The sequence below is a fragment of the Lissotriton vulgaris genome, chromosome 11 (genome assembly GCF_964263255.1).
Source record: "Lissotriton vulgaris chromosome 11, aLisVul1.2, whole genome shotgun sequence".
NCBI classification, from domain to species: Eukaryota; Metazoa; Chordata; class Amphibia; order Caudata; family Salamandridae; genus Lissotriton; species Lissotriton vulgaris.
Window position 1 is genome coordinate 404288385 of NC_141699.1, and position 15100 is coordinate 404303484.

General features: G+C 43.5%; 1 protein-coding gene across 1 annotated transcript in view; it reads right to left on the bottom strand.

The window, feature by feature from the left end:
- Window positions 1-15100, bottom strand: part of UBE2D4 (ubiquitin conjugating enzyme E2 D4) — a 362319-nt gene that overhangs the window by 178963 nt on the left and 168256 nt on the right. The window contains exon 5 of the mRNA XM_086943450.1: window positions 3944-4049. Within this exon, the coding sequence (XP_086799576.1) occupies window positions 3944-4049 (106 nt within the window). The remainder of the gene's footprint in view (window positions 1-3943; window positions 4050-15100) is intronic.

Below are 15100 nucleotides of genomic sequence, written 5' to 3' on the forward strand. Positions count from 1 at the left end.
ATTAGTATCAGTACGCTGCCTTGGCATTTTGAGGTTTTAACAATAAGGCAATTATGGATTGTCCTGATGATGGTCCCCCTGGACATGTCACTCCAAATATAGATCTGACTTTGTCTATATTTATTGGTTCATATATTATGGAATGCATGGGACCACTGTTGTTTGAATAAACAAGTGGGAGAATAGCCATAACGGCTAAGGGAAGTCCTAACTTGGGTCTGAAATAACTCTTACAAAATTTCAAACTGAAAGCCCAAGAAGTTAAATTAGAGCTAAAGATTTATAGCTCACTCTGTAGTTAAATAATTCAGCAAATACTAATTAAGCGTGAGCTCTGGATTTATGTTGGAAAAGCATGGAAATAAACAAACACTAATACAAAGTACGCTGCTGTATGTAGGCATGTGTTATCACAGTCGAAGTGGTGCGGAGCTGCATGGGGAAACTAAGTAAAGAGTTTCCCAATCTGGCTTGGCACCTGGATATAGTCAAACTGTAAATAATCTGCAGGAAGCATCGTCCATCAGAAATCCTGAATAATACTTGTACTTCATGCATACATAATTTTGGAATTCAAGCCACAAATGAAATACGAACAATTTAAAACAGAACTTCAAACACAAAGGACCCATGTAGACCTAAAACAATTGAAAAAAAACACCCAGACTGTTGTGCAAAGCCACCTTTTCAAGTTATCTTTCAGAACAGATCGTCTGTGATTTCCTGTGCATGAGAGCCAACAAAAGATATGAGGAGTCTATGCCCAGGATCTCATTGGAAGGACACCATGCAATGAGATAAGACACCATTCCTTTTTCTCTGAACTTTTTTCTTTGAGAACATAAAACAGGCTGTGGAGTTAATAGGTAGGATCAACGCACTCAAGAGTGAACCAAACATGCAAATGCTGTGGTTCTATTCAAATGGACTACACTTCCAAAAATATATTTGCAATTTTGTATTCTTTAGGGGACCACTGGTTGCTGACAGTCAACGCTTCCAATTGATCTTCCCACTCTAACCCAGCACATCTGACTACTATCAACAGATCTGCAAATCTGGAGAAGGGGACCCCAAAACAGAAACATGCAATCTAAGCTCGAGTATTTAGTTGATTTCCGTTTTAGAATACCCTTCAAGGTACCACTGAAGTAGGGTTACCAGGTGTCCCGGATTTGCCCGGACGATCCCGTTTTTTTTAACCAGCTGTCCTGGCAGATTTCAGGGAATGTAGCTCCTGTCCCGGTTTTTAGAGGGTCGACTGAAAACGGCAGGAGGTGCTTTTTAATGTTTTACAAAGTAGGGAAACCGATCAGTTGTTTCAAGAAAACAATCTACTTATCAGGCAAGCTACTGGGTTTAAAAAATTGCTTTTTATGTATGTTCTAACTGCCTAATCTGTAATTTTCTGCTGAAGAGCGCTGTCATTATGTCCACTCGCTTGAAGTAAAATTGTAGTCTTTCTATTTCCTTGAAATGTACCAGTTTTTGGGTTTAAAATTCTGGTCACCCTACTGACTGAAGAAATTTACATTATGCAAAAAACACCAATTGGATTCAGGTTGTCATAAGAATGAGAATCTTCAGAATGCCCTGGCACAGAGTGAACATCCTTGTCAGAATAAGTCCAGTGTGGTGGTGATGAAGGAAATTTTATTCGGAGGGGAGAAATGTTGAGGGGGCGAGGTGGTGATGATAGGAACAGAGTTAATTTCTTCTCTTGTGGATAACCAGAGTACTATCAAAGCAATTCTTGTTGTTGCCTCAGAACTTTATTAAAAACTCACAGAATAACAAACGTAAGTACAAGGCGTCTCAAGACACCATTTTTTGTGGGCTTTTAATTAAAGAATCAACAAACAAGAGGGATAATAACTGCACATGTTTTATGAGAGGAGCAGTGTCAGCAACAGCCATAAGGGAGACAGTAGGGCTGGATTTGGCTAATGGGACAGACGAGAATCTGGTCTAGATTTGGGTTTCATAAATTGAATGAGTTTAGGTGCCCTGTGGCATTTGAAATTCGGATCTAGACTATTAGGCACCAGATTGCTGATACACCAAAGCAAATATTTGCAGACTTAGAACATCACTAAGCCCTTATTAAAAGTACGTTGAATTTGGTGTGAGGATACTGTTGAGCCGAAATCTCGGGTTCCGGCAGGTATTTGGTGATTATGCATTTACTACCCAGAATGAGGAATAACTGCACAGACCCAATAGCATCAGGTGGTTCTACAGGCAGCTGTGTATATATTGAATGCTCCCTCCAACGTGCTCCTGGAGGGTTTGGGTTGTGCTGCTGCCCAAAGCAACAAAGCGAGTTGAGATGCCTCTGGACCCAAGTACTAGGAGACTTGGAATCAGCAGACCCAATAATTTCAGGCCCAGAGACATTTGGAAATTGCAGGTGGCGGAATTCCAACCACTTTTTTTGCTCCTTGTGAAATTCCACCACTCGCAATGAGGGGCTCAGTTTAATATGGTGACGACAACCAATCCTTGCAGGAGCACACAGAATCACCTTCATAAGAGAAAAAAAAAAAGAAGCAAGGGCACAAGTGACAGGAGGAAAAGGGAAGGTCTAGAGATCCTCTATTACATGGCCACCAGACTTCTACTGAGTTTATTAATAAGACATAAAACATATTAGAAGCTATGCAAAAGTGCATTCCTAACTAGCACTTTTTAAGTTAAATAGTACGGAAAAGACTATCCACTATTAAAAACTATGATTTTCAAAGTACAAGTTTGAAACCTATCAATGCCAGGATTCAGTACTCTCAAACTGTTTTAAAGTGTTTGTTTGGACATCATGATTGAAATCGGGCATTTAACTGGGTTCGAGGGCAGAGCAGACGCATAAAAAAGCATTTGTCCAGGAATTGGAAATACAAACTACCTCTATGGCTTAAGATAACAACAAAACATCTCTTCTGAGAAGCCTCACAAATGAGACTGTGTATGAAAGAATAGGTCAATAAAAAATGAAGTGATATTGATTTTCAAGATGTGCTTTCACTGGAGTGGTCAGTTACAGTACTGCATTCACAATGCAAGGCAGGCGAGAGAGACTAAAGAGAAGAAACGAAGCGAAGCCCAACCCGCTGCCCTCAAAAGAGACGGTTTAGATCGAACAACTCAAAATTCAGATTATAAAAGCAGCTTCAAGGAGAGTGTCACACAGCAGTCGTTCCTCTGAGCAGAGGCAGCGCCTGCTACGGCCAGGCACCATTTCTATTCTTGACCCTAGTTCTGGATGAAGGGATGTGTCCTCCTTGAAAACCTTATCCTTGTGTTTATAAATACCCGACAGTTGCTGGCACTGCAGTTTCTATATTTATTGTCTGCCTTTGTGCGATGGGCTCTGCAGCTGACTTCCACACGTCCCCGGCCGCACATGTGGGTGGTGGCAGGAGCCCAGCTTATATCTGGAGACTTACATCATGCAGCGCAAGGCCAAGCAACGCTAGGTGGCGCAGGGTGCAAGAGAGGCCTTCCACAACTGCTGAACTCAGAGTGCGACACGGATGAGGAGAAATCGCATCGCCCTCTGGGAGGCATCTGCTGTGATCTGATCTTGCAACTGACAAAGCCATGACTGCACAACAAAAAAAACACTCGGCACTGCACTAGACAAATGCTAACGGCCGAGACACAGGGATTGGAGCAGGGCAGACAGGTCCACCGGCAAAAACGAGAAGTGGGGAGGGCAGGTCCGAAGAGAGAGGAAAGAGGGACATGGTCAGCACTTTATGCAACGCAGCATGGGCGGCTTACCAGCACACAACTTTACTAATTGTCAAACTAGTTGAAATGTACAATCAAACATTCAGGCCAGAGGTTTAAACTCGAGAATAATACATGCAGCCTTTAGTAAGAACACCAAGGGACGCTTTGTGAAGTGCATGTGCATGCGAGCGTCGGCACAAGCTCGTCCTACCTTTCGATACTGTGAGTGCAGGAGACCACTGCGATCTCAGGATGTCCAGGCATATGCTACCGTTGCTATTGATATTCGGGTGGTAGATTTTTGTTGTGAACGCCACCTGTTGGAAGAAGAGAAGGTGTTAAACCGAACTGAATTCAATCACTCAGGATTAAAGGGAGGAAGGAGGGGGGGGCAGTTTAGAGGGCAGGTGGGTGTCTGGCATAAGCAGGCAATAGAGACTTTACTTCCTGCATCTGCCGGTTTGCAGCGTGCAGGCAACCTGTGTCATGAATCAGTATGTCCGCAGTGTTTCCCCATCCTGTTTCTCACAATCACGTTCTCCGAAGCCAGGGGTCATGGAGAAGCAATCAGAAGATCCAACAACCTTTCCCCTCCCCCTCCCTCCCTCCCTCCCTCCCTCCCTCTGGGGGCTCTGCGTTGATGTGTGTGAGAAACAGACCAAGTGTCAGCATGCAATTCCTGGCCCATTCCCTCGCGCCAGGGGGTTAGTGTGCACATTCAGGTTGGGATCCTTCACAACATGAACATCGAAACTGAAGATATTCTTTGGATAATCTGCTCTCGTCCATTCAGATGAGCCTTCTACCAGCAAGTGCGTTTGTTTGACGAACAGTGTCAGTACTAGACAGCTGGCAATAGGTCACTGGCTGGGTTTCTTACCAAACACCCTACGTTATTACTTACTAGACGGCTTAGTGACAACTGATCTGGTGAACAGAAGGAGGATTGCAACAGCCTACGACGTGTTCTGTAATCTGGACCCTACAGACCCAGCAAAAGAAGTGCTTTTTTCATGAACATGTGGGATCTTGTTAAGAACATCCGCCCAGCCTTTAATGAAAAACCCGTTTCTAACCCAACTGACAAATCTGCCCATAAGATTAACAAGCAGGGTCTCTAGAACCCAACAAGGAATTCTGCCAGCTAAGTTAACAAGGCTTTAATTCACTTACTTAACTAGCAGCTATATTCAAAAACTGAATGAGTAGCTACTTGATTACATTAGTAGGGATTCTATCTCTGTGCTAAATTATCAAGTTACTTACCTTTGGTAACATCTTAACTAATAGACTATCTAGCTGCAGATTCTTTACCGTAGAATTACTCCGAAGAATTAGACTGGATCCGAAAAAAATTCTGTGAGCAGTACCCTGCGTGCCAGAGGTGGCGTCATGCAACTCTGTGTGGCATCGTTTGCATCCCCGCCAGAAATTATGCTTGTGATGCCTATGTAGACACCACCCAGGAAAGCTGACGTTAGTTACTTTGGCGACTTTCCATGCCAGAAGCAAGGAGCAACAAAGTACACTGACCACTTGTGTGGAAAACTAGGGCTCTAAGCCCTGTCCCTAGAATACCCTTCGAAGAGTGGGCAGGATGGGTGGGATGGTACGGAATATGCACCAGACAGAGTCTCTACCAAATAAGGTGTAAATGAAGGTAAGTAAACTGTTCATCTGATAGAGACTTCTAGCTGCAGAATCCTTACTTAAGAATGGATACACAAGAAATCACACCCCAGAGGTAGGCCTACAGACCAATTTCACTGCACGACTGAACGGGCAACCTGGCCAGCCCTGCGGATCGGACTGTCCAGATAGTAGTGTTTGGTAAATGTATGCAGCGAAGCCCACGTTGCTGCCCGTCAGATGTCCAGCACCGGAACTCCACAAAATAATGCAGTGATTACAGCTTTAGCTCTGGTGGAATGAGCGAGCAAACCCTCAGGGGGTTGCTTCTTGGCCAATGAGTAGCAGATCTTAATGCAGAGCAAGATCCATCAAGAGAAGATCTGCTTTTGCAAAGACTTTCCCTTCTTCACTCCAACATACCCCATGAAGAGTTGGTCGAACTTGTGTGCAGTCATGATAGAACACCGCTTTTTTTGGGCCCAGATGGTGAAGTCAATCCTGTTCCTTGGAGGGATGAGGCAGAGTGTAAAACGTAGGCAGAGCGATGGTTTGGCCTACATGAAATGGAGTGACCACCTTCGGAAGAAAGGAAGCTCTCGTATGAACCATCAGTTTGTCTGGAATGTTAACATCAGGAGACTTGGTTGACAAGGTCTGAAGCTCACTGACCCTTCGGGCAGATGTCATAGCCACAAGAAAGGAGGTCTTGATGGTAAGGAGCCTGAGTGGACAATTGTGCAGAGGCTCAAAGAAGCACACAAGGTCACGATTGAGGTCCCCCTGGGGCATAATGAAAGGAGTGGGAGGAAACATATGTTGTAAACCTTTCAAGAAGCTATGTACAATAAGAGACTGGAAAAGGGAAGGTTGGTCAGGCAACCTAAGAAAAGCAGAGACTGCAGAGAGATAAGAGAAAGAACGGATAGGAGAACCCGAGTAAGGGGATCAATGTTTCTTTCTGAACACCATGCCACAAATTTTTCCCAAAGGCAGGTGTAAACGGTCTTCATATAAGGACGTCTGGCTACCAAGATTTTATTTATTTATTTTATTTATAAAGTTTTATATAGCCCAAACTTGATCCTGTAGGATATCAGAACGCTTTACAATTTGAGGCAAAGGTAAAAAAATCAGAACATTAGTTTAACAACGGGAATCCTATGGGCATTGAATTAACTAGTACAAACATAACAGCTCAATATAACCTGAGTGCACGAGTAGGAACGGGACACGCGATGGAGCACAGAGAGTCAGGGGAGCACACACAATAATCATATACAGGAACAACAACCAGCACCCAAAACAACCACCTTCAATGTACCTTCAGAGGCTGCATTGAGCTGCAGTCTGCAGCTGAGGCGTCCTGTCAATAAGCAGACTAGAACCAATTCTAGTCTGTGATGCATGGAGTGGGTGCATATGTGGTTGAATGAATGTGTGTGCGTCACAGTCTCAAAAGGCACGTCTATGGTTGTGTGCAGGCAGCACCCGGTCCTAGGATGCTTGTTTCCAGTCCAAGGAGGACCTTACTTGGCAGTTCGGGCTGGACTATTCCCATGGGGCACAGGGTCAAGACTGATTTGCATATGGCTGGGTTCAAACTGGAATGGCGAGCAAAAAAAACGATGGAGTTAGGCCCAGATCTCTGTACTGGGGTGAATGCATGACATTGTTTTGCATTCTGTCCATCAACTGTTGATGTTGATGGTGGTGTATGGTGTGTGGTTGAAAGGGGCTTGTTTTAGTTCTGTTGTGCGTGAAGATCTGAGGTGCGTTCAGCATCCGATTGGTAACGTGGGCACTCCGGCAATGCCCAAGGGGCAGGTGTCCAGTTCCAGCTGAGGGCTGCTTTTTTGAGCAGCCTGGGAGGCCTATTTGGGAGTTGTTTGCGTTCTTCGATGCCGCCAGCAGCCCAGTGGGTGCCCGAGAGGCCTTTCTGGAGGTACCTGGGAGTCTGTTACCTTCCTTTTATCAATGGCAGAGGTGTATTGTATTGTATTGTATTGTATTGTAATTTCATTGTCATTCCCTTTCTTTGGCTGGGCCGGCCCATTAAGAAATGTGTTACTTACCTGTAACTGCAGTTATCCAGTATTGGTGTCTTTCATAGATTCACATGCCTGATCATTCCCCGTCATCGAGATGGGAGTCCCCGGTACATATAAAAGTAATGTCCTATAGACATACATAGAGAAAAATAGGCCTAAGGGCCTTGCCTTAGTAGCCCATCCATGTCCTTTTGTAAAAAGGACTAAATTCCAGAAGGTAGCCAATCAGCTACCACCTCCCTCTAGAACCTTCCTGTCAGGAGCTTCAGTCTCTCAGATTTTCGTACGCACCAAGCTAGGTAGGTGTAATACTTGTTAGAGAGGTGAGACCTTCCAGGGGAGGCGGGAGGGTTGCATGTGAATCTATGAAAGACACCAATACTAGATAACTGCAGTTACAGGTAGTAACGCATTTCTTATCCAGAAGTAGTAAGCAATACATTATGCGCATTTCTGATGGACCAGCATAAGCAGTCTGAGAAAATATATATATATATATATATATATATTCACTGAAAAAAACCATAGGTTATAGACCATATATAGTTAGGAATTCGCATTTACAAAACCTTATTTTACTCACACAAAACCATTGAAATTCCATATATAGTTAGTTGCACTAACTATATATCGCGCACCTGCAATCCACTGCTGATGATGTCACATATTACATCATTCATGAAATGGTCAGTGACATCACTGATGACATCTCAAATGACATCACTGATGACATCTCATTTGACATTACTGATCACATCACTGATGATATCATTCATGTGATAATACGATGAACCTCTTCAGACTCTAATATAACCTTAGATACAATCAGTGTAAACAGACACACACAGACTGTCACTCATCCATGGAGTTACTCACACACCTAGTCAGTCATGCAAAGAATCAATCACACCTCCATTTCCTCAACTATACAGTTATACAAACTTTACTTATTCAAACATATACTAACACATATTTACTCTCTTATACAATCCCTGATACAAGTTCACAATGATCCATACAGCCACTCACACATTCACTGGCTCTTATGCACAGGTATTTATATATGTCAACTCTCACATGTACTATGTTTTACATATGTACTTACTTTGACATGTAGCACTGAGATATCCATTCACTCACGAATACACTCATGCACACAGTCAACCGCCCATACAGCTGTTTCCACATGCACTTTTGAAACCATACATCTAGTGAATCAACTGCTCACACATCTATGCACAGAGTCATACACCTCCCAGCCACCCACACACACACTCAGTCTCCCATACAAATACTTGGGCAACCAATCAATACCCCATATAGTTACTCATATAGCTACTTATCAACACATGCAACAGTTTACAGAACAACAGACATAATGATGCACAAATTAAGACAGTTTAGTCACTAACCCATGCACTCAGTGAGACACATTTAATCACTCACTCATACAGTCAGTCATGCACCTACTAAATCCTTCATCCAGACACTTATACATCCACTCATTCTTCAATATGTAAGACATATTTTAACTTTACAGAAACATACAGTCACTGGATGTTGTCATCAGTGATGTCATCAGTGATGTCATTTGAGATGTCATCAGTGATGTCATCAGTGATGTCACTGACCATGTCATGAATGATGTAATATGTGACATCATCAGCAGTGGATTGCGGGTGCGCGATATATAGTTAGTTCAACTAACTATATATGGAATTTCAATGGTTTTGTGTGAGTAAAATAAGGTTTTGTAAATGCGAATTCCTAACTATATATGGTCTATAACCTATGGTTTTTTCAGTGAATTTTCAAGGTTTTGTAAATGCTAATTCCTAACTATATATGGTCTATAGCCTATGGTTTTTTCAGTGAATATATATATATATATATATACATACATATATAAACATATATCATCTGTATATCTATATAAATACAAACATAAATGCATGCATACATATACTTATATGCATACAGATGCATGTTATTTACATGAAAGTTGAAAAAACACTAATAAAAGCAAAGCTAAAAAGCCACCTCATTACAAACAGAATGGCTTTAACTTAAACGAGGGCGAGATCTATTGCATTTTCAATGCTTGTTTACTTTGGTTCCATCAAGAAGGCATTCAGATGTGTCACACATTTGCCATAAATTCTGAATGTTAGCACTCTAGTTGCACATTAGATCACTGTAGTAAAGCTACTGCTCACCAGGGACGTCTGCTGCTGGTATTCAAAGTGCATGTTTCAGTCTGCATGTCAGAATTTTTTTAATGAAATAGAAGAGGATTTGAGAAGTCACTCAAAATGATCCCTAATTTTTCTTTCTGAAGCACTAATCATACTTTCTATGGCAAAATTAACCCCCTCATGTTGTTCCTTTTTAAATTGAGTGTTTTCAGACTTACCACTTCATTCCAATCAAGATGGCTTCTGGTGTGCCATACTTTTGTCATAAGTAAGACTGTTAGCGCTCTAGTTGTTCTTTAGAACACTCTGGGACATTCTGTCATTGGGCTATACTTGGGGTACATCTGGGTGATATTTGGGCTACATTTAGGCTCTTTTGTCTCTGGTGGCCATCTTGGGAGACTGTATGTCAGAATTTTTTAATGAAATTGAAGAGGGTTTGAGAAGTCACTCAAAATGTGCCCTAATTTTTCATTCTGCAGCACTAATCATACTTTCTATGGCAAAATATACCCCCTCATGTTGTTTCTTTTTAAATTAAATGTTTTAAGAGTTACCACTTTATTCCAATCAAGATGGCTTCAGGTGTGCCATACCTTTGTAATAAGTAGGACTGTTAGCGCTCTAGTTGTTCTTTAGAACACTCTAGGAGGCTGCAGTAGAACACAAAGGAATCAACTGACAGTCTCTGTCCTTGTTGGATGTACATGTTTTACTGAGAATGTCAGACTTCATTTTCACATGACTGAGAAAGATAAGGTGAATTTACAGAAAAATATGCTTTCAGTTTAGCTTATAGATCCCCTTCCAAACCACTGTGGGAAAATCATGAGATATTAGTTTTCTTTCAAACAATATTCATGATATCACAGCAGAAGGTTTTTTCACATGGTAAAATCACCTTAGAACCCACCACAATTCCTAAAACGAGTATGGTACCATCAACAAATGATTTATAATGTAACTAAAGTCCTAAAACCCTCTATTAACTACAATGCTTTTTAATGAGGTGCTATCATGTATATTGGTCCCAAGATGGCTGCCAACACTTCTTGGATGAAGTGCTGACAGCCAATCAGATCAGATGTGTGGTTAGGCTCCGCCCAGATATATATCTTTTTTTGAACCTAAATTACTCAAAATCCACTGGAGCATATATATTGAGACCCAGCAAAGGCACATCGGGCTAACAGTCCCTACAATTTTGCCAAGTTTCGTACAAATCCATTCAGCCGTTCGAGCTAAAAGTGAGGCCAACCGCCCTATGGAAATTAACATGGGAAAAACGCGTTTTGGGACCCCCCTTTTTTCTCGGCCCCCCCTTGATGAAACCCCCCCCAAATTGTCAGGGGCTGCTCAGAAACAAAATGTTCAATTTTCCTGAAAATTTCAGCCAATTCCGTCCACAAACGCCAAAGTTATTAGACATAGAATTTTCAAAAATCCCATAGAGAAAAAATCCTAACTATATATACCTACTGGCGACCGCCAGTAGGTAATATATATATATCATGCAACTAAGAACCATCAACAAGGAACAAAAAGTAAGTAAGTAAATGTGCATACCAGTGAAGGATGGTGGGAAGGAGGAAGGCTCACCCCACTGGAATAGGTGGCGAAGCACAGCCTGGCCCACAGCTGCATCTTGCATCAGTTCCGTATCCAGGCAGTAGTGCCTGGTAAATGTGTGCGGCGACTTCCAGATCGCTGCCTTGCAAATGTCCAGTATTGGCACGCCAGCAAATAGCGCGGCTGAAGTGGACACAGCTCTTGTAGAATGAGCTTGGATTTTGGATTGTAATTGCCTTCCTGCTTTGTCATGGCAAAAGGCAATTGCAGAAGATATCCATCTTGAAATGCTTTGTTTGGAAATTGGCATGCCCTTTCGTGGTCTGCTGAAAGCGATGAAAAGCTGGTTCGTTTTCCTGAAGTGTTTTGTTTTGTCAAGGTAAAATTTAAGACACCTCTTTAGGTCCAAGGAATGCAAGGATCTTTCAGCCGCAGTACTGGGATTTGGGAAGAAAGATCGGAGGACTAATGGTTCATTTAAATGGAAGTCCGACGGGACCTTAGGAATAAATCGAGGATTTGTTCTTAGAATCACTCTATCTTCCTTGAACTGCATGAAGGGATCTTGTATTGAAAGAGCCTGTAGTTTGCTGACCCTTCTAGCTGAGGTCAGAGCCAATAGAAGGGCTGTCTTCCAGGATATATGTTTGAGATCCGCCCTATGTATTGGTTCGAAAGGGTGTTTCATCAATTGGTTGAGTACCACATTGAGATGCCATGTTGGTGGCACTCTTCTTGGTCTAGGGAAGGATCTGTAGAGCCTTTAAGGAATTGCTTTATTAACCAGTGAGACCAGAGAGAGGGTCCTTTTGATGTTTTCGTAAACCGGGAAATTGCTGCCAGATGAACTCTGATAGAGGCATGCGCAAGTCCCGATTGTGCCAGGTGTAATAGATATGGTAATAGCTGCTCTGGGGCAACCCGGAAAGGATGGAGACCATTGTCCTTACACCACATGCAAAATCGTTTCCATTTGAAGGAATAGGTTTTATTTGTGCTGTCCGCTCTTGCTTTCACGAGTACCTCCTTGCACTCCTGCGGAATGTCTAGTTGATGGAATACTCGGTACTCAGGAGCCATGCCGATAAACTGAGAGACTTCAGATTCGGATGCAGTACCTGGCCTTTGGACATTGTGAGTAGTGTTGGATGTTGACCCAAACGGATTGGCGGTTGGACTGAGAGGCGATGGAGGTCCGTGAACCAATGTTGCCGCGGCCAGAACGGGGCAATCAGAATCAGTGTACTACGCTCCACTTTCATTTTACGAAGGACTCTTGGAATGAGGGGAAATAGCGGAAATGCGTACGCAAACACGTTGCGCCATGCGATGGAAAACGCATTTCCGAGTGACCGCGACTAGGGATGCCAACTTGCGAAGTTGCGGCATTTGGCGTTCTCCCTGGTGGCAAAGAGGTCGATATGCGGACTCCCCCATTCCAAGAGTATGCGGTTCAGCACTTTCTGTTCGAGTTCCTATTCGTGGGATAGGGATCTCTGTCTGCTTAGAGCATCTTCTATGATGTTGTCTTTGCCTGGGACATACTCTGCTGTCAGTGTGATATTGTGGAGCACTAGCCAGTTCCAAATCTTCTGCGATTCGCGAGATAGAGTAAGCGAACGTGTCTCTCCCTGCTTGTTCAAGTAGTGCATTGTCGTGGTGTTGTCTGTTCTGACAAGCACTGGAGAGTTTGAGATGCGTGGGAGGAAGGCTTGCAGAGATAGGAAAACTGCCCTCAGTTCCAAGAGGTTGATATGGAGCTGCCTTTCCTGTTCCGTCCACTTGCCGCTGATTTGTAACTCTTGAAGGACCGCTCCCCATCCTTGTAGAGAGGCATCTGTAGTTATTACACGTGGAGTTGCCGGTAGCAGGAATGGTAGTCCTTGCGAAAGGTTCTTGGGCATCCTCCACCAGAGCAAGGCTGTGGATATTTGTTGAGTAATCACAATATGATCCTTGAAAGAGCCTGTGCTCTGAGTCCATTGTCTGGTCAAGGCCTCTTGCAGGGGGCGCATCCTGAGCCGACAGTGTGGAATGAGCAGGATACACGAGAACATCATCCCTAGAAGGTACTTGAATGTACGGACCCGTATGGTTTTCTTTGAAGCTACTGCGGTGGCCAGGGTAATCACCTTGTGCTTCCTCTCTTGAGATGGAAATGCTTTTGAACATTCCGTATTCAGAGTTGCCCCAAGAAATGTTAGAATTTTGGAGGGTTGTAAGGTAGACTTCTCGTGATTGAGCGTCAAGCCCAGTTGCTGGAAAAGTTTTAGACAGGCGTTGGAAGACTCTGCTACGCCTGTTGTAGATGGTGCTTTCACCAGCCAGTCGTCGAGGTAGGGGAAGACTTGGTGTCCATGTTGTCTTAGGAATGCTGCCACAGGGGAGAGACATTTGGTGAAGATTCGAGGTGCTGATTTTAGGCCGAATGGGAGGACACAAAATTGATAGTGCTGACCCGCTACTGCGAATCTGAGGAATTTTCTGTGGCGTTTGTGTATTGGGAAGTGATAATATGTGTCTTGTAGGTCTGAAGAAGTCATAAAGTCTCCTTTCTCCAGCGATCTCAAGATCTCTTGGATAGTCACCATCCGAAACGATTGACTCTTCAAGAATGTATTGAGTGCCCCGAGATCTAGGATGGGCCTCCATTTTTTCCTTTTCTGTTGTATTAGAAAGAAACGGGAATAAAATCCCTTCCCTTTGTGAGCTGCTGGTACTCGCTCTATTGCTCCTTTCTTTAACATTGAAGAGATCTCTTGAAGGAGTAGACGTAGGTGACTGTGTTGGAGCTTGCGAGGAGGAGTTGTCGGGGGAATTGAATTGAATTCCAATGAATGTCCGTATTGGATCAATTGGAGCACCCATCGATCTGTAGTTATTTATCTCCAATTGTGGAGGAAGTGTGTCAATTTTCCTCCAATTTTGAAAGAACGAGATGGTGGACAGACTGGCTGTTGGAAACGGTCATTGGCGTCCGCCAGAGGGTTTCCTTTGGTTTCTTCCCCTGTAGTTGGACTTCCGTATGAAGTCTGACATCCTTGTTGCTGTTGCCGCTGCTGGTATTGCGTTCGGCTTTGGTTATATGAGTAAGAGGATCTGCTCTGGTATGATCCACTGTAAGAGGGCTGACCTCTACCCCTGCTCCCTCGAAAGGACTGGTTTTTAAACCGTAACGTGCCAAGCACCCGTGCAGTGTCCGTATCTTTTTTGATTGCCTGTAAGGCCTCGTCTATTTTCTCCCCAAAGAGGTGTTGGCCGTCGTAGGGCATGTCAAGCACTTTAGTTTGGACTTCTTGACGAAAGGATGTTGCCTTGAGCCACCCTGGTCTTCGCAAGACCGCGGCACCCGCTAGCTGTCTGAAGCCAGTCATTGCGACATCTACGGCACAGTCAATAAGCTCTGATGCGGACGTTTGTCCCTCTTTAAGGAGTGATTGAACTTCCTCGTGTAAGTTATCAGGCAGTTCTGTTAGATATGGGGCAAAGTCCTCCCACAATTGCCTATTGTAGCGCCCTAGTAGTGCAATGGCGTTAGCTTCTTTGATGGTCATGGCTGAAGTGGTTGAAAAGCGTTTGCCAATACAGTCTAGTTTTCTGCCTTCCTTGTTTGGTGGTGCTGACAACGGAGAGGACGGATTTCTAGAGTTCTTTTGTGCTGCCTGGGAAACAACGGAATCTAGTTTTGGATGTCCAGTAAGGCATGTTGGTGCAGTTGCGGGTACCTTATATTTCTTATCCAGTCTGGGTACCACTGCGGAGACCGAGGCTGGTGTCTGCATTAATTGTTTCCCTTGTTCCCATATGTGATCAATGATTGGAATTGATCTAGTTTTTCTGACTTGGTCTTTAAAATCATAAGAAAAAGTCCGTTTCAGTGGAATCCATAGTCATATGGAATCTTGTGGCCGCTCTCTCCACTAA